At 34.7% G+C, this 23,777-nt stretch overlaps 1 protein-coding gene across 1 annotated transcript in view; it reads right to left on the bottom strand.

The window, feature by feature from the left end:
* Nucleotides 1-23,777, bottom strand: part of ctnnd2a (catenin (cadherin-associated protein), delta 2a) — a 394,266-nt gene that overhangs the window by 86,569 nt on the left and 283,920 nt on the right. The window contains 2 exon segments of the mRNA XM_051098760.1: nucleotides 2,089-2,272; nucleotides 15,084-15,297. Coding sequence (XP_050954717.1) covers nucleotides 2,089-2,272; nucleotides 15,084-15,297 — 398 coding nt within the window.

Below are 23,777 nucleotides of genomic sequence, written 5' to 3'. Positions count from 1 at the left end.
CATTTCAAAATCATCCTACATCGCTGCAGAAGTACCAACCCAGTCTTTGTAAAGTGAACATGCAAAGAAGATCAAACACCCTCAACAAAAAAGGTAACACAGTGATATAAGACGATTTTGAAGTTGAGGGAGAACATGAGATGGGAGTTTTTCGACATACACTAACTGTCATGAACCGGAAAAAAAAGGTCCAGGCAGAGTAAGACAAGATGAGCGTTTGACATTAAAAAGTATATAAACTGTATTATTTTATTTTATTAAAATAACCGATCGTTACTCTAGATAAGACCCTTCTTCCTTGGCTGGGATCGTTTACAACCGCATCTGGGATTGTTTAAAGCTGCATTTAAACTGCATTTTGACAGTTCAAAATCGGGGCACCATAGCAGTCCATTATATGGAGAAAAATACTGAAATGTTTTTTCTCAAAAAACATAATTTCTTTACGACTGAAGAGAGAAAGACATGAACATCTTGAATGACAAGGGGGTGAGTACATTATATGTGAATCTTTGTTTTGGAAGTGGACTTCCAAAGTGAAGCAGTCAGCCAAGTTTACATTGTTTAGGCAACCGATTTTCCCCTTTAATTAAAATATATATAACAAAAACAATTAATGCAACCATTTTAAAGAACAAAATACGGTTTGTTATAGTTTTTGGAGCAAGGATGCCACCATCTTGCAACACCTTAAACTTAAAATTTTAAGGCAGCACAAACACTTTTTAAAGTTGAAACAACTTTTTTGTAATAGTTTTTTTTTTTTTTTACAGTGTGAGCTCAACAGTCCTTTCAAGTTCATCTTCCTCATCTTCCAGTTCAAAACAAGTGTAAAGTAAGTAAAGAAATGCTTATATTAATTCACTGGCCACTGGGGCAAACCAACCCTGTGAGTTTTTGAATAGAATAAATAAATCTCTTCTGCTCACCAAGCCTGCATTTATTTGATCCAATGTACAGCAAAAGCAGTAACATTCTGAAATATTTTTACTATTTAAAATAGCTGCTTTTTATTTCAATATATTTTAAAATGTAATTTATTCCTGTGATTTTAAAGCGGATTTTTTAGCATCATTACTCCAGTCACATGATCCTTCAGAAATCATTCTAATATTCTGATTTGCTGCTCAAAAACATTTATTATTATTATATTGAAAACAGCAACAGAGTAGAAAATTTTCAGGTTTCTTTGATGAATAAAGTTCTGAAGAGCAGCATTTATATGAAATAGAAATCTTTTGTAACTATAAATGTCGGCATCATCACTTTTGATCAATTTAAAGCATCCTTGCTAAATAAAAGTATTAATTTCCAAAATTTCTTTCCCAAAATCGGTATAGTGTATAATGTTACAAAAGCTTTTCATTTCAGTTAAATGCTGATCTTTGGATCTTTCTATTCATCAAAGAATTCTGAAAAAATGTACATATTTTTAAATATTAGTAATAATAATAAAAATGTTTCTTGAACAAATCAGCATATTAGAATAATTTCTGAAGGATCATGTGAAAGTGAAGACTGGAGTAATGATGCTGAAAATATAGCTTTGATCACAGGAATAAATTACATATTTAAATATATTCTAATAGAAAGCAGTTATTTTAAATAGTAAACATATTTTACAATATTACAGCTTTTGCTGTATTTTGGATCAAAAGCAGGCTTGCTGAACAGAAGAGACTTCTTTAAAAAACATTACAAAATCTTACTGTTCAAAAATTTTTGACTGGTTGTGTGTTGACTAAATAATGTAAACAGATTGACTGCTTCACTCCCACTTTAAATCAGTCAACGCATTAATTTCAGTGTGGCAATATATGCACAAATGGATCTGTGAACAGTCCACACATACTAACAGTCTGCAATTGTGTCGTTCCAAACCTGAAAGTCTTTCTATACTCTGTGAACCCCATTTATTTTCTTTATATGTACAAAAAATTTGAAACACTATGTAAAATATCTTCTTTAAAATTCATTCTGCAAAAGTCATACAGGTTTGGAATGAAATGAGGGTGTGTAAAAGAACTATCCCTGTAAACGAATGTTCTTCTTCCATCCTATAAGAAAAGCACACACACATACACTCACCTCAGGCAGCCGGTGGCATTGCGAAGTACTTGGGACGTGTGAATTTGAAGCTTGCGGTCCTCCTGATGTGGGGAAACGTCCCAGGTGGAATGGGGTATAATCACGGTGTTGGTCAAGACGGCTAGAGCGTCCTGGATTATAGGCATCTTCAGAGCATCACACGAGGACAGGTTCCACAACACACCTGCACAGGATAAACACAAAAGCAAAGCATTTAGCATAGCAAATAGGTAAAACCACCTCTTTTGCAAGAACCATAATTGAAAAAAAAAATATTGAAGGAATAGTTCACCCCAAAATTAAAATTTAATGACAACGTACTCACCCTCAGGCTTTCCAAGATGTAGATAAGTTTGCTTGTTAATAGAAATAAGTTTGGAGAAATTCTCCAAAACTCTCCTTTTAATGGAACTAAAATATGAGTCTTTCATCCGTAATGAATGAAAAAGTGGAAAAGTTATCTCATTTGAATAAAAAAATATCCATTTCCAACCGTCTAAAACAGCTCTAAAAAATATAAAATGCCTTAAAGGAGAAGTCCAATTCCAGAACAACAATTAACAAATAATTTACTCACCCCCTTGTCATCCAAGATGTTCACGTTTTTCTGTCTTTAGTCGTAAAAAAAAATTATGTTTTTTGAGGAAAACATTTCAGGATTTTTCTCCATATAATGGACTTCATTGGTGCCCCGATTTTGAACTTCCAAAATGCAGTTTAAATGCAGATTCAAAGGGCTCTAAATAATCCCAGCTGAGGAAGAATGGTCTTATCTATTCGAAAAATAAAAATTTGTATACTTTTTAAGCACAAAAGCTCCTGTAGCACTAGCTCTGGGATGCACGTCCACGACGCTACGAATCATGTCTATGTCATCGTCTGTGTACTCTGGCTCAAAAAGGTAGAGTATGGCAAAAAAACTCCATTTCATTTTCCCTACAACTTCAGAATCGTCCGACATCATTGTATTTTTTTTGTTTGTAAACAGTGTTTGACTTACTTGCACTTCCTTAGTCTTTGCGCGTTCGTTCTGTAAACACTGGGTCTGTAGTTCTGCCTATGTTCTGCGTGAACTTTCGACGTGATTCAATAGTACGTAGCGTCGTGGACGCGCATCCCAGAGCTAGTGCTACACAAGCTTTTGTGCTTAAAAAGTGTACAAATTTTTATTTTCAAAAAAAAATTACAGATCATTTCGCTAGATAAGACCCTTCTTCCTCGGCTGGGATCGTTTAGAGCCATTTGAAGCTGCATTTAAACTACATTTTGGAAGTTCAAAATCGGGGCACCAATGAAGTCCATTATATGGAGAAAAATCCTGAAATGTTTTCCTCAAAAACCATAATTTCCTTACGACTTATGACAGAAAGACATGAACATTTTGGATGACAAGGGGGTGAGTAAAATATTTGTAAATTGTTGTTCTGGAAGTGGACTTCTCCTTTAATCATTGATTTGTTTCTTACAAACACAGCTTTTCACTTCACATAACATTATTTGATGGACTACAGTCGTGTGCTACATTTCTCCATATCTGTTTTGATGAAGAAATGTCATTTTTGGGTGAACTATTGCTTTTACATTTAAGAGGTGTATACTTGGAGGCCCCTGCTTGAAAGTGACTGCAGCAATGCACAAGAAATAATGCTTTTCTATTATTACTCTTTTAGAGAGGTAAAAAATTCATAGAACATTGTCAATTCTGTGCTTGAGCTAGCCTGAGACAGGTTTTGACAACGTCTCACACAGACTCAGAGACCCACACAAATGTAGAGCTGAACACCGGAGGAAAAAAACATAATTTGACAAGCTATAGAGCCTGCGGTCTCACATTACAATGGCGGTCTAACAGCATTTTACCAAACTCCTTCACAGCTTTGCCAAGACTCAGAGGGAGGACTTGTGCAATATGATTTACTAAATGCTACACACATAAAACAACTCTTGTACTGCACAAACCTTTAGATTACATCTAATAAAAATAAGACAACAATCAGAATTTCACAGTCGGCTGATATTAAACAATCTACATACGGTAACAAGGCTAACTTTTACAGACTATTAAAAACATGCATGCATGTCCATGTTATCATTATCACTGCAGCCATTAGAGATTTCTGAAAACCATTCTTGCAGAAACATCATATTTACCTCAGTCATTTGATAAGCAAACAGAAACAATGGAGAAGAAGAGGAGGGAGCCATTAGCATTTTAATTTTTGTTTAGGAATGGATAATGACAGTGGAAGAGACAATCAAAATATTTGTTCGGTCAAGACCTTTTGTTTCCAACATATGCACAGCTCTGTAATTTATGCAGTTCGATGGCGGTTACAGTATGTTGAAAGATCCAAAGGATAAAAAGCGAAGCTAAAACTGTATATTCGCATACTGTATATTTGTGTGGGAGGTCTGTCCTAAAGTAGCAGAGATCAACCACCCATACTCATGCTGTGACTGTGGGCATAACGGTCACGTGACTACACAGCCGTGTCCCTTATGACTGGTGTGAAAAGCCACTCATTTTCATGTTTTTGACAAGAAACAATGCACCTAATTAGACTTTCAAACATGCTAATTACTGCGTCTCTTCCAACAGAGCTCAAAGACAAAATTCATACAATTCTACAGTTGACTAACTATATCAACACAACTAAAGACTTCATCAGTTTGTAAGCAAACATCTCAAGACGTGCAGACAGCTCTAATTTTCTTACACCACCATGCAGAGGCGTGTCTAGAGGATTTTAAATCGGGGGGACCAGGCTGGGGTACAGCCTCAAAATGAGCGGGGGAGCGCGGGATGGCGGGGTTCTTAGTGAGTTATTTCTACCTGTTTTAGCCTTTAAATTTCATTTCATCACGGTAACCCAATGTATAGGTTGATTAAGTTAATATTTTGGGGTTCAATAAAATTAAATAAATTATATGTTACCACATGAGAAATCGTACATATTTAATGAAGAAAAAACACTTTAAGGAGACTTCAAGGCTTTACTCAAGTGAAAACACTTTCATCATCCTCATGAATGTACATGCTGGATTTACTTTCTTCCTCACACAAATATAGACGTGTACTTTTAAATATACATTGTGTTTTTATTTTATGTTTTTTTTTTTTTTTTTCTTATGAAATGGCACTGCTTTCGCTCAGATACTGGGCTCAAACGTTGTCCTCGCAAATCCTTGTTGTCTTCGTGAATCTCTGTACACTGCGTGATCAATGTTATAATGAAAGGATATAACTCGGCACAGAACAAAAACTGGTGTGGATCGCAACCGGTAGGTATAAGACAAAACCGCTTGCGAGGGGAGAGATTCGTGTTCGCGCATTCCATAGATGCCCTCTGGTGTTACACATTGCGCTCTCGACATTTGTCATTAAGTTTACGCTATAGAAACCGGCTAAAATTAAGTATAAAGAAGAGAAGAAAGCCGGTCTAGGCAGGTACCTATATTACACATGACAGGATCCGCCACTGCCACATGCAGTTAGAAATTTAGTAAAAACGAGCCTATAGATAGATATCTGGTAGTGGGGGCACCTGGGGTGGCCAGCCAGATTTCAGAGGGGGCCAGTGCCACCCCTGGACACCACTTAGACACACCCCTGCCACCATGGCGTTAGTCACATGGAAAAGTATACAGTATTTTCACATCATGTATTTTAATGTACAAATAGTGTTTAAAACTTTCGGAGTCACTGTGTTTTTTTACATTAAAGAGAGTAAAGAAAGAGATCACATTAAAGAAATTTCACCCAAAAACAACCAAACAGACAGTACCCATTTAGTTCCACAGTATGGAAAAAAATACTATGGCTAACGTCAACTGTATTGTTACCAACATTCTTTGAATATCTTCTTTTGTGTTTAAAAGATGACAGAAACTCATACAGGTTTGGATCAATTTAAAGGTCCAGAATCCAAGATGTTCATGTCTGTCTTCAGTCGACAAGAAATTAAGGTTTTTGAGGAAAACATTTTAGGATTTTCTCCATATAGTGGACCTCAATGGGGAACAATGAAGTTGAAGGTTCAAAGAAGGTTCAAAAAATCATAGCTGAGAAATAAGGGTCTTGTCTAGCGAAACGATTGGTCATTTTCTAAAACAAATACAAATTTATATACTTTTTAACCACAAATGCTTGTTTTGCACTAGCTCTGCAATGTGCGTCTACGACGTCACGCATTACGTAATCACGTTGGAAAGGTCACACCTGGTTCAAAAAGGTAGGGTAGGGTATAAAACTCAATCTCATTCTCTCCTTCAGCTTCAAAATCGTCTGACATCGTTGTTTTACCTTTTTTACATTTGACTTTCTTTGCGTGTTTGCTTTGTTAACACTGGGACAGTACGTCCACTATGTCACACCTGACCTTTCCACCGTGATTAGGAAATACGTAGGGCTGCAACGATTCCTTGATTCTATTCGAGTACTCGATTACTTGCTTTTGAGACGTTATTTAAACTAATTATTATTGCCTCACTCCTATTATACAAGTGTTTTGAAGGCTATTGTTCACTTAGGTCTATTTATATCACTACAAAAAATAATAATTATCCAATTACTTAAACAATCCTCAGAATTTTTGACAGATTACTTGATTACCAAAATAATTTGTTAGTGACAGCCAAGTCGAGCTAATGCATTGACAAGCTTTTCTGGATAAAATGTATATACATTTTCTTTTTTAATTTTTTTTTTAGAAAATGGCAGATCGTTTCGCAAGATAAGACCTTATTCCCTGGCTGCACTGAAGCTGCAATTTGGACCTTCAATCCGCTGATCCCCATTGAAGTCCACTATATGGAGAAAAATCCTAGAATGTTTTTCTCAAAAACCTTAATTTCTTTTCAACTGAAGAAAGAAAGGCAAACATCTTGGATGACATGGAGGTGAGTAAATTATCAGGAAATTTTTATTCCTGGAAGTGAACTAATCTTTGAAAATATCTTACTGACCACAAATGTTTGAACAGTACCGTTGAATATCTGCATACTGAGCAAAATAAAAGGTAGCATGCCGCTCCATCAGGTTCAAGGATCCTTATTGTACCATAACAAGCGGTTACAAAAATTCAGGCCACTTACACCATTGATCATCAGCTTATTTTATGTTGCAACAAGAAGAAACTCTTATTAAGGTTGTAGGAGGTCAATTTCAAGCAGTCGATACTAAAACATCCCGCAAATGAGAAATAACCAATTTAGCCATGCGTGTGGCTAATTAGCCAATCCTGAGCTCATCAATATCTCACCTGAGAGAGTTCAACGTCTGAGGTGGTAATTTATTCTGACAGATGCTATATCGCAGAGGATATCTTTAATTTTATCCTAAACCTCTAGAACATTCTAATGTTTAGCAGCTGCAAGGAGAGAAATGTATTTTTACGACATTTTCCATGCTAATATGAAAACATAAATACAGCACAACAACTATGCTTTAATCAGAAATCAGCTTTTAGCGTGCTCCTGTTTTATTAGATTCACTTTACATTATATCTGCAGATGCGTAACTACACATAACTCTCTTTGTGGCTGGAAGCATTATCAAATTTGCGGAAACATTTCATGAACAAACAATCAAGGGAAGGGTCGATGATTTGTTTGACTTCTGTGAAGCTTTGTAAATTCTGAAGATGTACATTGTATTTATTTATTTAGCAGAAGCTTTTAGGCAAAGTGAATATGTAAGTAAAATACTAGCAGTGTTTAAATGCAGAATTTCATAGCAGTGATCGCCCACTTTTCACCGGCCTTGGGTCTGGAAGTATTTTTTTCAATTTATTAAAAAAAAAAAATGCCAACAGATCTGAGATAAATCACAACCTTCGATGTAAAGCAAGGTAGTATATGAAAATGTATATATATATATATATATATATATATATACATAATGCTTCATGAAAGTGCTGAGCTTTTTAAGTTTAAAGAAACTGACTAACCTAGGGGTTCAGAATTCATTGGTAATAGTTTATATTACCAATAGTTCATAATTCAATAATTCAAAATAGTTTGTGGCATCTATAGAAGCATCATGAATAATATAAAAAAAAAATAGCCTAATCTAAAAATAAACTAATATACACTAAACTGAACACTTAATATTAAAACATCATAAAATAAAACCATAAATACATACAAATGTGACTAACTGCTAGGTATTTAGCAAAATAAATAAATAAATTAATTAATTAATAAATACATACATAAAATACATAAAAAGTGCAAGCAAATTCAGCAAAAGACGAAAAAAATAATAAATTTAAAAAAGACAAAATAAAATAAAACTAAATAAAAATTAAAAAATAGAAAAAATACATAAAATGTGGCTAAATGCTAGGTATTCACCGAAAAATAAAATGACATAAAATAAAAATGTGGCTTACTGCAAGGTATTTAGCAAAATTAAATTAAAATAAAATAAAATAAAATAATATAAAAATGTGGCTAACTGCTAGGTATTCAGCAAAAATTAAATTAAATTAAATAACAAATACATAAAAATGAGGATAACTGCTTAGTATTCAGCAAAAATAAAATAAAATAAAATAAAATAATATAATAAAATGTAAAAAATGTGGCTAACTGCTAAGTATTCAGCAAAAAAATTGAAATAAAATAAAATAAAATAAAATAAAAAAAAAACATGAAAATATGGCTAAATGCTAGGTATTCAGCAAAAAATATAGACTAAAATAAAATGAAATAAAATAAATGTGGCTAACTGCTAGGTATTTAGCATGAAATAAAATAAAATAAAACAAAACAAAACATAAAAAAAATACATGAAAATGTGGCTAACTGCTAGGTGTTCACCAAAAAATATAAACTAAAATAAAATGTAATAAAATAAAATATGTGGCTAACTGCTAGGTATTCAGCAAAAAATAAAATAAAATGACATTTGAGAGATTTAAAAAAATATTAAAATAAAAAATAAATTGGTTATTTAAACAAAAAATGTTCAAGTTTATGGTTATGAATTCAGTGCAGATATTTTGTGAAATATTAATAACTCCATACAAAATAGACAGTGGATCAGAGATTCAGTAGAGGTGAGATAGATAATGATTAAACTCAGAAGAGATTTAGACAGCCTCACAAGTACATACACAGACGTTTGGCTTAATCTCACCTCCTGCTGTACTGAATGAACGGCCTTGCAGGGGTTCTTCTATTGCCTGAAATGTGCAGAGCTTCCTACTAAAAGCCACTTTGTGTCACTCAGCGCTACGAAAAAATTAGCAGATGTCAGAATGGCGACCAAACTCTAAAAACAGCAATGATGACGAATCGAAAACACGTCTCCAACCTATTAAAAAGAAGCCAACCTTCAACATCAATCCAATCTCTCCTTCCCACTGTCCATCATCTCTACAAATGAGTCAGACCAAACTTCTATTTTTCCCATTTGCTTATCTTCACTTTTCTTTTCCTTCTATACCCCATACTCTCCCTCCCTCCCTCCTTTAGGAAACTACGCACTTTTATGAGTCAGTATGAAGAGGTGGCGGTTGAATAGTTGATGACGTTGACCTTGCCAGCTTCTTGCTCTCAACACACTCACACATCAGCCGTTAGCATTTAATTCCAGAGCCCAGGAGGACCGGCTGTTGCTGATTGCATGTGCTGGCGAAAAACTTTCCATTGTGCTTATTCTGATGAACACCTCACCTCTTCATCACAAGAGCAACCTTAGATCTTTTTACCACCTATTAACTTTAGTTTGTCAAAATAATGCACCCTTTCCTGCTTACTAAGTCCTTCTCTATGTGATTTAGCAGCTTCCACACGTTTTTTGAGTGGTTAGACAGGATGTTGTTTACATCCGAGTTTCTCCAATATGGCCGTGCATCCGGATAACCGACCAAACCGTGACGTAAGTGCAAACGCTCTATTCTGTATGTTTATGAAGGTGTGAGCTACAGAAGTCTTTCGCGACTCATTTTCTTCTTGACTTTCACTTTCTAAAGTCTTTGAAAAAAGCATGCATTGTGAAAAGGGAAGAACAACCTTGATTGCTGAACTGAGAGAGTATCTAATCAGAGACCGCTTCTCATGAGGGAACATGAAAGAGAAAGAAAGAAAGAAAGAAAGAGAGGAAGGCTCCATGCTGGAGCACTACAAGGACATAATTGTCGTCAGTGGTGACATTGACCAAGATCAAATCTCATGCCAGCAGAACACAGGCCTAGATTTAGACTGCTTCATTTCACTGGGTCTTTCACCGTAGGAGAAAAGAATCCTACAGACATCTTCACTTGACTGCACGACCGACTGCGTGGAGACTGATGTAAATAGCTGAATTTCTCCAATGTTATCGCACGTTGTTAATATACGGTGTTTTAAAGGATTAGCTCACTTCCAGAATTAAAAATTCCTTCTTCAGTCAAAAAAGAAATCAAGACATTTTTGAGGAAAACATTCCAGATTTTTTTTTAATTAAAATAAAAATAAAATAAAATAATACATAACAATGTGGTTAACTGCTAGGTATTCAGCAAAAAATGAAATAAAATAAAATAATAAATACAAAAAAATGTGGCTAACTGCTAGGTATTTAGCAAAAAATAATAAAATAAAATAATAAAATAAAGTAAAATTAAATTAAATTAAATTAAATAATAAATACAAAAATGTGGCTAACTGCTAGATATTCAGTAAAAATAAAATAATAAAATAAAATAAAATAAAATAATAAATACAAAAATGTGGCTAACTGCTAGTTATTTAGCAAAAAAATAAATAAAAATAAAATAAAATAAAATAAAATGTGGCTAAATGCTACTGAGCAAAAAAAAAAAAAAAATAAAATAAAATAAAACAAAAATAAAATAATAAATAAAAAAATGTGGCTAACTGATAAGTTTCCAGCAAAATAAATAAATAAATAAATAAATAAATGAAAATAATGAAAATAAAATAGTAAAATAGTAAATACAAAAAATGCTAAATATTTAGCTAGATATTGTGGCTAACTGAGCAAAAAATAAAATTAAATAAATGTATAAAAATGTGGCTAACTGCTGGGTATTAAGCAAAAAAAAAAAAAAAAAAAAAAAAAAAAAAAAAAAAAAAAATATAAAAATAAAATAAAATAAAAAAATGTGGCTAACTGCTAGGTATTGAGTAAAAAAAAAAAAAAAAAAAAAAAAAAAAAATAAAAAAAAATAAAAATGTGGCTGACTGTTAGGCATTGTGCAAAAAATATGATAAAATAAAATATTAGGGCATTTTCCATATAGGGAGAAAAGCATTTGTGGTTAAAAAGTATTTACTTTTTTTTTTTTTTAGAAAATGACCAAACACTTCACTACATAAGACCCTTATTTTTCGGCTGGGATCGTCTTTTGGCCTCAACTGAGGTCCACTATATGGAAAAAAATCTTGGAACCTTAATTTCTTTTCAACTAAAGAAAGAAAGACACAAACATTTTAGATGACAGGGGGGTAAATAAATTATCAGGAAATGTTTATTCTGAAAGTGAACTAGTCTTTTAAACAACTAATCTGCTCAAACATAAGGTTAGGGTTTTGAACAAACCCTAAGTGGGTTTTTTTTTTGTATTTTTGATCAAATAAATGCAGCGTTGGTAAGCATAAGAGACTTCATTCATAAACATTAAAGAAATCTTTCTGACCTGAAAACTTTTAAAGGATACAGAAGTGTAAATGAATAAAATATGGTTAAAAAAGTCCACAAAACTCTTATTCTTCATCAAGTGCGCTATTTGGGACAGGGCCGTATGTTAGAGCACTGCACCAAGAGACAAAAACCAGACGCTGAGTGGAATTAGACTAACTAAGCAAGAATCCTCCCTAATTTCAGCATACGATCACACAGCGTAGTGCAATTCAAACACCTCGTGCTGCCAACGGATTCAGACAGTTTCTCAGGGGATGTTCTGTTGTCTGGGTTTCTCACGAGCTTCCTGTTCCTGCAGACCAATATTCCATCTGTTCTCCATAGTCATGCGATTCATAAAAGACCACGCTCACATGCTCATGGTCACAAAGCCAAACGCTCATCTATTTATCTTTCACGTTGTTTGCAAAATCAAAAACAGGACTAATATCTGAAGGCAATGTGGCTGCATTATGAGAAATAATACTCCAAGACACCATATAATGGGTCAAACTGTCATGTTGGCAAGAGACAACAGATTTAGGGCTGACTGACAGGGTTTGTGTTGTTAGCATTTAGTTTTACGAAGTTTTCAGCCATCCATACTTTTGTAGGCAGGAAGTGATGTAAGGGGGAGGAAAAAGAAATGGGCTGGATAGTAAGATTGATTTATGCATCATCAAATTAGCTATTAAAGTTAAGACCATAAAGCTGAATGATCTGACTAAGAGAAAGCATCTTGATTTAAAACAGAAATAGACCTAGAACAGATCCTTGAGGTACACCATGAAAAACAGTGACAGAACAAAAGTAATACTAATAAACTGTTGCCTGTCTGAGAGATATGAAGTTATGAAGCCACTGAAAGGCAGTGCCAGAGATACCAATAGCAGGCAGATGAGATGGGAGTACTGAATGCATTGTTTTTCAAATGCCTCTGAACGTATTCCAAGAAGAAAAGAATTGTCTAGAGTGTCTCTGTCTTCCACCCTCGGCGTTCCCATTCTGGGAAAAGCCTTGCATAAGCCTCACTGGCCTTTGAAGCAAAGCAGACGCTGGCAGCAGGCTGACAGGACACCTGACCGTCAGGGTCCGACCGGGTCCATATGGCTACATCTACTTTCGGTATTTCAAAAAACAGCCCATTTCTGCAGAGTCAAACAGGCAGGCAAAGCATGACTCAGATGCGCTGCTTTGCTTGAGATTGAGAGGCTGAGAATCCTCTGGGCAGCCAAAGACCTTGAGGCTTCCAGCTTGCTGATTAATTTGTGACAGGAAGTCTCTCTAAGTGCCCCGTGCGCAATGCTTTTAATTTATATGTTAATCTGAATTCAGCGCGTAGCAGGCATTTCCAGAGTGGCTTCGTTCCAAAGTCTATCCATTCCGTTACAGAAACAATTTAGAAACATGTTTGCGAATACAAAGCCTTTGGGGATGTGTTTTTGGGGACAGGTGATTTATTTTGCTGAAAATATCTTTTTCCACACCTCATCCCTAAAAAAACAACTGATTTTTCCATATAACTGTTAAATTAAAGGAAGAAAAGTTGTAGTACACATCCCAAATTGGGTATATTTTATTAAAATAAAATAAAATAAAATAAAATAAAATAAAATAAAATAAAATAAAATAAAATAAAATAAAATAAAAAATAAAATAAAATAAAAAATAAAATATTTATTACTGACCTGAAAATTTTACATAAAAAAGGGTTTACATATAGTCCACAAGAGAAAATAATAGTTGAATTTATAAAATTGACCCGGTTCAAAAGTTTGCATCCTCTTGATTTTTCATACCGTGTTGTTACCTGAAGTATCCTCAGCTGTGTTTTTTTTTTTAAATAATTAAATTAATAGTGTTACATAAATAGTTAAACTGTCTGCTGTTCTTCAGAAAAATCCTTCAGGTCCCACAAATTCTTTGGTTTTCCAGCATTTTTGTGTATTTGAACCCTTTCCAACAATGACTGTATGATTTGATATCCATCTTTTCACACTGAGGACAGCTGAGGGGCTCATTTGCAATTATTACAGAAGGTTCAAACGCTCACTGATGCTTCCGAAAGAAACATGATGCATTAAGAGCCAGGGGGTGAAAACTTTTGGAATTTGAGGATCAGGGTAAATTTAACTTATTTTGTCTTCTGGGAAACATCTTCTGTAGGCTCTGAAGGGCAGTACTAAATGGTGATAAATAAAAATGTATACATCTCCATTCTGTTCAAAAGTTTTCACCCCCCGGCTCTTAATGCATGTTTTTTTCCTTCTGGAGCATCAGTGAGTGTTTGAACCTCAACTATATGGTGCAAAGGTCAGACTTCAATACTCTTTGCATGACTGAGCAGTTGCAATAACTAGTGTAAAACCAATGTCGTTTCCTGTCAGGATGGTCTGGAAATATGAACATAGTACAGAAAGTCATGTAATATTCAAACACCCTTCCACTGTTCATTGTTCTCTAAATAATAAAAGAAAATAATTAATAAATCCACAAGCAAGAATTTCAGATGAGTTTCACTTTGAAACAGATCACTAGACAAGCTAGTTTGGGGTTTCTGTACTTGTAATTAAAAGAAAATGTCACTCCTGCTAACTTCAAAACCTATTTGAACTTAACTCCGTGACTGCACTGGTTTAGGTACGAAGATTCCCATTATTCATCATGTTTTAAAAGAGTCTGAAACTGGTAATTAATGACTAAAACTACTATAATTACTAAAACTGTTTGCACTACAAACCACTGTGTTCATAATTAAGATAATACGTTAAAATAATATGGTAAGACACCAATTTGCAAAATCAAGCAGCAAAACGAGCAAAATGAGACCATGAAGCTGAATGATCGGACCAAGAGGAAGCATATAGATTGGAAACAGAAATGGACCTGGAACGGATCCTTGAGGTACACCACGAGAAAAAATGACAGAGTGAGATTAATGTTAATTAATTAATATACTTGGTAAAATATTTGCATAAGGAAAATCAACGACTGATCTGGCACATTAAAATCTGTGATAGGGAAAAGTAAAATTCCTATTCCGGGCAAGACTTACGGTTCATTAGCCGCTATAGGGAATTAAAGAGAAGAATAACAACTTGCAGTAAATGATAAAACTGTTTGCACTACAAACCAGAGTGTTCATAATACATAATACATTAAAGTAATATGGTAAGATTGCAGTTTGCAATATCAAGCAGCAAAATGAGCTGTTTTGTACAGCTAAAAATAGCTGGACGCAGATGAGACTGGAACCAGACCTATAAAATGTACAAATGGCCGCACACACTTTTAAAAAATATAAGGTGGATAATAAAACTTGAACTGAGAAAAGAGGAATATCAAAGCCAGCAGAAGTTCTTACCTGTGACCAGTTCTCTGACTTCCACATCAGAGGTCTTACGTAGCAGGCGGACCAGCGCAGGAATCCCACCACAGTTTTTCAGAGCGATTTTATTATCATCGTTGGCTTTGCCATAAACAAGGTTCCTCAGGGCACCGCAGGCGCTTCTGTGTACTTCAGCCATTCTGTGATCCAACAGGTCCACCAACAACTGAATACCACCCTGCCTCCGTATCTGAGAGAAACAGACAGAGGGTGACTGGTTAAAAGCTGAGTTGAGAACATGGGCAAAACAATAAAATCCACACTAAAGGCATTTAAAAAGTAGCAAAATGACCCGGTAAAACATTTTTCAAGTCTGCTTTGATGTAACATGACACTTAGTGAGACTGGTAATGCCTTTTTGTCCACTTGAGGCACCAATGAGCTAAAAGGGGCTTTGAAAATTCACTCATACTCATTTTTTGAACTTGAACTCCTGATTTTAATGCAACTTCAATTGATCTAATCAAGAATTATTGGTCAGTGAGAACGTGGCGGCCTTGGCCTCAACTAATAGGAAGACATTTGAAACACTGACCTTTCCCTTCTGACATTCAGCAGTGCTGCTTCATATAAATGAAAAAAAAAAAGTCTGAATTTAGTGTTAAGTCATACCAAGACAGCTTAGTGTCAGCCCATGAGATCATTCGGAGGATAAATGAACAAATAGGAGGCACTGAATCCATAACCAGTGTATTTGAAAAATCAATACTAAAGGGAGCCGGAGAATGACTCACACTTCAGACAGCTAAACAGACTGAGAGTTGTGAGAAAATCTCTATCTACACAGCTTTGCTGTTCTACACTAAAGTCAATTAAAGGCACCCAAGTTCATTTGAGGATCTAAGAGCACACGACAAAAAAAAAAAAAAAAACGCGATGGAAAAACAACACTAATTGACATCAAGTCACCACAGCCTTCTCATCTTGATAGCCGGTGGCATTTCGTAATATTTTTGGGAATAGCTCCCTAACAAATGAACATGCTGCCATTATTTTTATGAACTTTATGTCACTTTAAACCATATGACTCGATATTTGGCAAAAAGCCTGAGCTGCTGTTTTCTATGAAAGACTGTTTCCACCAGTGAATAAAAAATAAAAAAGGTTATTGCGACTTTTAACCTCACAATTGATATGATACCTTTTTCCCTGCATATGCGAGTTTGTATCTTACAATTCTGACTTTTTTTCACAATTGCGAGTTTACATCTCATAATTCTGACTTTTTTCATGCAATTATTACTTTTTTTCTCAGAATTGTGAGATATAAACTTGCAATTACGAGTTATAAAGTCCAATTTTAAGGGGAAAAAAAACGTATATTAAAAGTTTCCTGATAATTGTATGTTATAAATTACGCAATTCTGAGAAAAAGTCAGAATTGTGACTTTTTTTTACCGATACTGACTCCATAACTCGCAATTGCAAGTTTATATCTCGCAACTGCAACTATAACTCACAACTGTGAGTGTATATTACGCAATTTAGACTTTATTTCTCAGAACTGCAACTTTATTTTTCAGAATGGTGAGTTTATATTGCAATTCTGACTATAACTCACAATTGTTAATATATATATATCATATTTTAAGAATTGCGAATTCATATCTCTTATTATATAATTATTATTTGAAATTGTGAGTTTATATCATGCAATTTTGAATTTATTTCTCAGAATTGTGACTTTATTTATCAGAATTGAGAGTTTATATTGTAATTCTGGCTTTATAACTTGGAATTGCGAGTTTATATTTCACAATTCTGACTTTTTTGTGAATTGTGTGATAAAAAGCTGCAATTTCCTTCTTCCTATGTTTTATTTAGTGGTGGAAATGGTCTTACATAGTTTTCCATTAGTGTTGCAATTAACAAAAATTATGAAAAAGCATTTTAATTATTAAAAATAAAGCTGAAATCAATTAGTTTTAATAAATAAAATGAATAAAATAAAAATTAACTAGTACTAATATATATATATATATATATATATATATATATATTTCCAAGCATTTTGAAATATTGCACTGGCATCTAAATGAAATAACATAAGTTTGAATAAGTTAAATAAAGTTACAACTAAACTAAAGCTAAACAGAAATATTTAAAAAATAATAATGAAAATGACAAAAACACATTACAAAATTACCAAAATATAAACTACAGTGAAAGCTTAAATATAAATATAAAAAAAAACAAAAAAAAAAACAAACTTTAAATATTAATTAATACATTAGTAGTATATAAAAGTATACATGGTAGTATATACCATAAAAGTAGCCCAAAATAACACGTTACAAATCACAAAATTGTCCTTGGATATTATTTGGCAGCTTAATTTGTTGTAGTTTGATCCCTTACAGACAAATACATAAACCAAGCCATATCCGTTTTGAACGATTTGACACAAAAGCAGCAGGGCTAAATTATTAAGAGAATGTCACACCTGTGTCTATCTGCAGATTCATCAAGTGATTGCACTATGAATTTCCAATTTCCTGTCTCGCTGCCAACTGGCATACACAATACCCTGCTGCATTAGCTTTAGATGAGTGGCGGAGCAGCCCTTGGCAGATGTGCTTCTGAATAGTACGTCACTACAGATCAGCGCTCCGGCTTCACACCGCCACTCACTCCGATGGAGATTACAACCCCGTTTCTTTGTGTGGCTTTGTCTGAAGGTGAGAAACAATCTAGCAGTCCATTCCATGAGGGTATTTCTCATCCCGTTTCTTCCTGTTTTCGGTTGTACTGCATGTACGGCGTGAATATTCAAACCACACCTGACTGAAAAACAAAAGCACGGCTCATCCCGAGAGGCAGACAGACATGTGCGTCACAGCACAAAAGCCTTCGTTTCATTCATGCGGTTCGATTCGCACTTCTGAGAACACAGCCCCAGTGCACAAAACATCATATAGAGGAAGTACAATTAATTATCGTGATCGCAACATGTTTGGAAGCAACAGATGTTTGGAGGCGACAAACAAAAGCGGGAACTGGGGATGTTTCTGGCAAGTTCTATCAAGAAGACATTGAGGAGATGTGCCGGTGCCACTTTGTTTGAAATGTGAATTGCTTTTTGTGAAATTAATTGAGTGTTAACATCATCCTGAAGCAGTGGAGACGCTGAGATATTCAATTAGAGGCATGAGTGGACAGGAAGGAAGTGCTTGCTGTTGATTCTAGAGCGCACGTGCAAATGGATATTGACGGATTAGATTTTTCTCTCCAAAAAGGGCTGATAAAGCTGAACTTTAGCCAGAGGCAGGCTGCACAAGAGACAGACCCAGGGAGCTTTGCTGGAGCCACCTGCTATAAATAGTGGCCAGCTGAGGACGAGAAAAAGCTGCCTTTGCACTTGGCCACTAGTTCAGCAGGAAGACTATAAACATCAGAGCTCGGCCTGTCTGGCTGAAATGCTGGGCTAATCAGTATTCTCCTCACCTCTGCTGTGGGAGATACTGCTCTGTCATCTGATAGCCTGACTCTCCTTTCCCATCCGCGTCTGCTTCGGTGTGTGCGCTAGTTCCTGTCTGGCTAAAGTTCATTTACATCTATCTTTAAAAATGTCAATATGAAACTGCCTTCACAACCCGTTTAACTTCCGTAATGTGATGTATTTTGAGAAAATGACGGTCGGATGAGCAATTAAGGACAGGATACTGCACTAAAACACTCTGACAGTATTTTTTAAAACACTGCATAACATAAAATGACGTGTAGTCCAATTCATGAACAAATGACTTGTATGAACAGGTTCTTTTTAGTGAATCAAAACCATACCATATGTATGAATCAAAAATATACAGTGTGAGACCAGTTCAACTGATTTCTGAATAAATGATTCTTATGAGTTGGTTATTTTTAGTGAATCAAAACTTTACAATGCGAACAGTCCAAATGATTATTAAAAAAAGATTCTTAAGAGTCAGTTCTTTTTAGTGAATCAATACATACAATGGAAACAGTCCTAATGATTAAGTGAATCAAAGCTATTCACTTGTTAAATGTGACATCAAGCTTCACCTGTTCTGTGAATTCCGGGTCTAAACACTCTATCAGATGACATGAGAAAACAACAAATGGTGCTAATTATACACTCACAGTGTGATATAATACTACCAAAAAAAATTATAATCCTACCCTTTAACTCCATACCGAGATCCCAGCCCCTATTTTTCATGAGCTCAATTCAAAGATCTAAGATTTTTCTATGTACACAAAAAGCCTGTTTCTCTCAAATATTCTCTCTGCCCACAATAAAAGGCCACTCTAAAATGTGCAGTTTTACTGTATTGGGTGGGGGGTGGGGGGTCCGAAAACCAGTCAGTATCTGGTGTGATCACCAATGTCCTTCGCATAGAGTTGATCAGGTTGTTTATTGTGGCCAGCCTAAGGCACACCTGTGCAATAATCTTGCTGTCTAATCAGCATCTTGATATGCCACACCTGTGAGGTGGATGGATTATCTCGGCAAAAGAGAAGTGCTCACTAACACAGATTTAGTCAGATTTGTGAACAATATTTGAGAGAACCAAGCCTTTTGTGTACATAGAAAAAGTCTTAGATCTTTGAGTTCAGCTCATGAAAAATGGGGGCAAAAACAAAAGTGTTGCGTTTACAATTTTGGTCAGTGTAATTTAGCAAACAAATATTATTAAAACTCGTTCCATAATATTTTTAGAGGGAGCAAGCTAGGGTAGATAACACAACCCTTACGAAAATTAAAACCAAAAACCATGGTTACTACAGTTAAACCATGGTAAATACAAATTAACCATAGTTTTGGTACACTAACCATAGTCTAACCATGAAATTTGTAGTAAAACTGTGGGTGTAAATAAAAAAAAAAATTGTCATGATGTAATTTTTATTGTACTAATTTTGACATTTAGGCAAGTTGGAAAATAACTTTTAATGTTTAACATTTGTTAAATCTATAGTATTTAAGTCATTTTAAGAAAAACATCGACACTTGGTCATAATGTGACACTTCAGCTAGTGAACTAAAATAAAGTTATGTTTTTGCAATCAGAATATAATGAGCAGTGTTGGGGGTAACACATTACAAGTAACGCGAGTTACATAATAATATTACTTTTTCAAGTAACTAGTAAAGTAACGCATTACTTTTGAATTTCTAAGAAAATATCTGAGTTACATTTCCAAACAAGTAACTCTAGTTACTTTTTTCCCCATTTATTGATTGACAAGTCTCCTGTCAGGAAATTGGGAGTAAACATGATGTTGCTGTATTCTAGACTAAATGTGAACATGCATTAATTTGTCTCACTCACAAAAAACAGATTCAGTATTCCTTAAAATGAATAAAAACAGTGAAATGCAAACTCAGAATATGACGCAACCCTGCAAAAATTAAATATGTTAAATAAAACAAATATCCTTAGTGTATTTAATCCCATTTTATTAACCAGTGTCTTTGCTTCTGACCTGCAATGACGCAATTCAACCATACTAATAAGCAAAAATTACTTTAGATTAACTAACATTTGTGCTTCATTTTTTTTCTAGCTGAAGAGTGATCTCCTGCATAAATGTACTTTTCTTTCAGCCTGAGGTGAATTCATTTCATTTTGGTGTAAAAGTCTCTATCATTGAAAACGAAGAAACTGAAAAGGGAAATGGAAGTGCAGTTCAAAAGAGAACCTTTAATTGTTTGGCATGACCCCAGACTAAGGTTTTAAACCTTTTTGTTAAATGTGATGGCCATACAAAAAAAGGGTTGTCTGTGGTTTCAGAATTTGTTGGGTATGGGATGGCCTGGATGAGTGTGAGATTTCCCAAACTGAAATTTTGTCCCAGTCCGGCCCTGTTCTACATGGTGGTTGTTCAAACTTGATACATTCATTAGCTAACAAAATTTGTGGGTTATTTTGTATTAATGTGCCAGTATGGCGCAGGGTCCAGTTACCAGCCTGACACTAAAACCGGTAGTAGTAATGGGTACTTTTTACTTAAGTACATGTCTGAGCCCATACTTCTTTACTTCAAAATACCTTATTTTGTGTTCTACAACATGAGGGTGAGTAAATGATGATGCAATTTTCATTTCTAGATGAACTATTCCTTTATGTACAATAAAACATGGTAAGCATATATGTTTGAGTTGGCAAAAAGAGGCATCTCATAAGAGTCACTGGTTTGGAATTGGTTATACTGGTCATGCTATATGGTTTTGATACACTAAAAAGCCCTCAAATAAATCACTCGTTGTAGTCTGACTGGTATATTATGCAAAAAAAGGTAGGGGAAAAAAAGAGAAAAATGTCATTACCAGGCCTGAAACCATTGTGTTGTTGACTAGTGTCATTTTTCACTATCCACTCCATAATGTGAAAGCATTTATGTATATGTATGTCAAGGAAAAAGAATGGCAGGGGTTGTTCAGGGCTTCGGCACCATCTGCTGCAGCACTGTCACATATAATTAACTGTACTGCTTTACCGACCAACCACACACACAGTTCTGGACCGGTACCACCACAATACGTATCATTTAGATACCTTCTACGATATCTTCATCTGCTGCACTCTTTCTGCAGTCCTTGTGATGTGATTTCAGATGGACAGTTAATTAAAATTAAAACCTTGAAATAAAAATTGACCCTGAATTGAAAGAGAAGATGATCAGGTTTGGACATTTACCGCAGCTGCTACTGTATCAGGGTCAAACTCTTGAAAAGGAAACTGCACCTAACTGAAAAAGAGGCTGCAGAAACATTGAAGACAACCTCGGGATATAATGATTTACAAACGTTGAATACACTGCACCAGCACAGGCTTGTTGCATAATACAATGAGTTGCATAATGTACTGGATGTGTTAAGTCCATGAACCATGAATGTGTGACCTTTTTAGAAACCTCAGATATGATGACTGTGGGCTGAAACAGAGCAGTAGTTCTCAACTGGTGGGTCACGACCTAAAAGTGGGCAGCAGGTCTGTTCTGATTGGGTCACGAACTGGAGTGAAGAATATATTCTAAATATATTGCAAAATGCAAAATAAACAGACTCACATACTTTTAAAAGCATTCAGAAACATCTTAGTTCATTGTCAACATCCTGGTTTAGCTAACAGATGCGTATCCAATCAAAAATCTAAATTATTTTGGTGCAAATTCATAACTTTGCAGAAACTAACTAATAAAGGAGATGTCAAAAATGGAAAGGTTGGGTGTTCATCAGAACTTTTTCAGGGCTTCCCCAATTTAAATACACATTTTTAATCCAAACTTGCATTATAGCGTTGATCGAACTGATTCTCATTTTACAGTATTCTATAGGGGAGAGTGGGGTAAGTTGAGCCAGTGGGTAAGTTGACCCACCCCCTGTATCTTGGCAACTGTACACTTTTACTGTCATGTGACCATGCATTTTGGTATCACACATCATTTCTGCCAAACTGTGAAAACGAGAAACACATGGGAGGAGTGGAAGTGGGAGTAGATATATAAAACCATGCAAATCATTTAGCTAAATATTAGCCTGAATTGGTAAACTAGCTAGTTTTTTCCCCCAAAATGCCAGCTATGGGGCAAAGTGAGCCAAATGCTGTGGGGTAAGTTGAGCCAACACTTTAACTTACCCCACCATAATGGACTGAAGTTAAGTTAAATCTCTGAAGTGTAAACTGGTATTTTAATGTGATACTACGCAACTGGTTTAGGTTATCATATATATAGATATTATTTGTAATTTATGTGATAGGGACAGTGTACAAGTACACCAAAATCTCTTAAAAGTAGATGCTTTTCATCACATTATAATCAACTATATCTTTCCACCTGTAGTCCTTAATGGTCTGTTCGACATTGCAGAAAAGCTACCATGCCAAGAAGCTTTTGACCAACGTGTTTATTACTTTCAGTGACATTTATTCCTTCATTCTAATTCAGTTTTTATTCAATTTTACTCAACAAACCCTCTTTTTAGTCTGTTTTTGGGAAAGCTAAAACTTTGTGTTTTTTCAGAAATGCAAACAATTAAATAATGAAAATAAAACTTCATTTAAATGGTTTTATTTTGTTTAGGCTAGCTTTCACAAAAGAAATATGACTGTTTGTAAAATTAAATTTGATTATTGATTTCACATGGGTTTGAATCAGATTCAGTCAGATGGTTCATCTTACCCACTGACTCGGATCAACTTACCCTAACCTAAGAACCCATAATTTTAGAACCCTTTGTCATGGATACATTCTAATCATTTAAAATGATAGGAAACATCCTGAAATTACTTTAGATACTTTCATTGTACTTCTGCCTCATTTCCCCTTATATTGAGGACAACATAATTAAAAAATGGCTCATCTTACCTCACTCTCCCCTGCAGTGATAAAGGCTACACTGATTAGCATTGCAACATAAGTAGACATTATCCATATGAAAATACTTGAGTTGGCTTAAAGAAAACAGATAATTAATATATCATACAACAATTTTTTTCAGCATTTTTATTTAGCAACAATGACCCCATGTCTGCCACTGATTAAAAAAAAAACAGCAACTTTTGATCACACAATTCTGACTTTTTTTTCCTTAGAATTGTGTAATACAAACTCGCAATTCAGATTTTTTTGCCCCTCCGAATTATGATATAAACCTGCAATTGCGAGTTATGAAGTCAGAATTGTGAGATATAAACTTGC

The sequence above is a fragment of the Labeo rohita genome, chromosome 24, assembly GCF_022985175.1.
Source record: "Labeo rohita strain BAU-BD-2019 chromosome 24, IGBB_LRoh.1.0, whole genome shotgun sequence".
NCBI classification, from domain to species: domain Eukaryota; kingdom Metazoa; phylum Chordata; class Actinopteri; order Cypriniformes; family Cyprinidae; genus Labeo; species Labeo rohita.
Note: the sequence above shows the minus strand (reverse complement) of the source record. Positions and strands in the feature narration are given on the sequence as shown.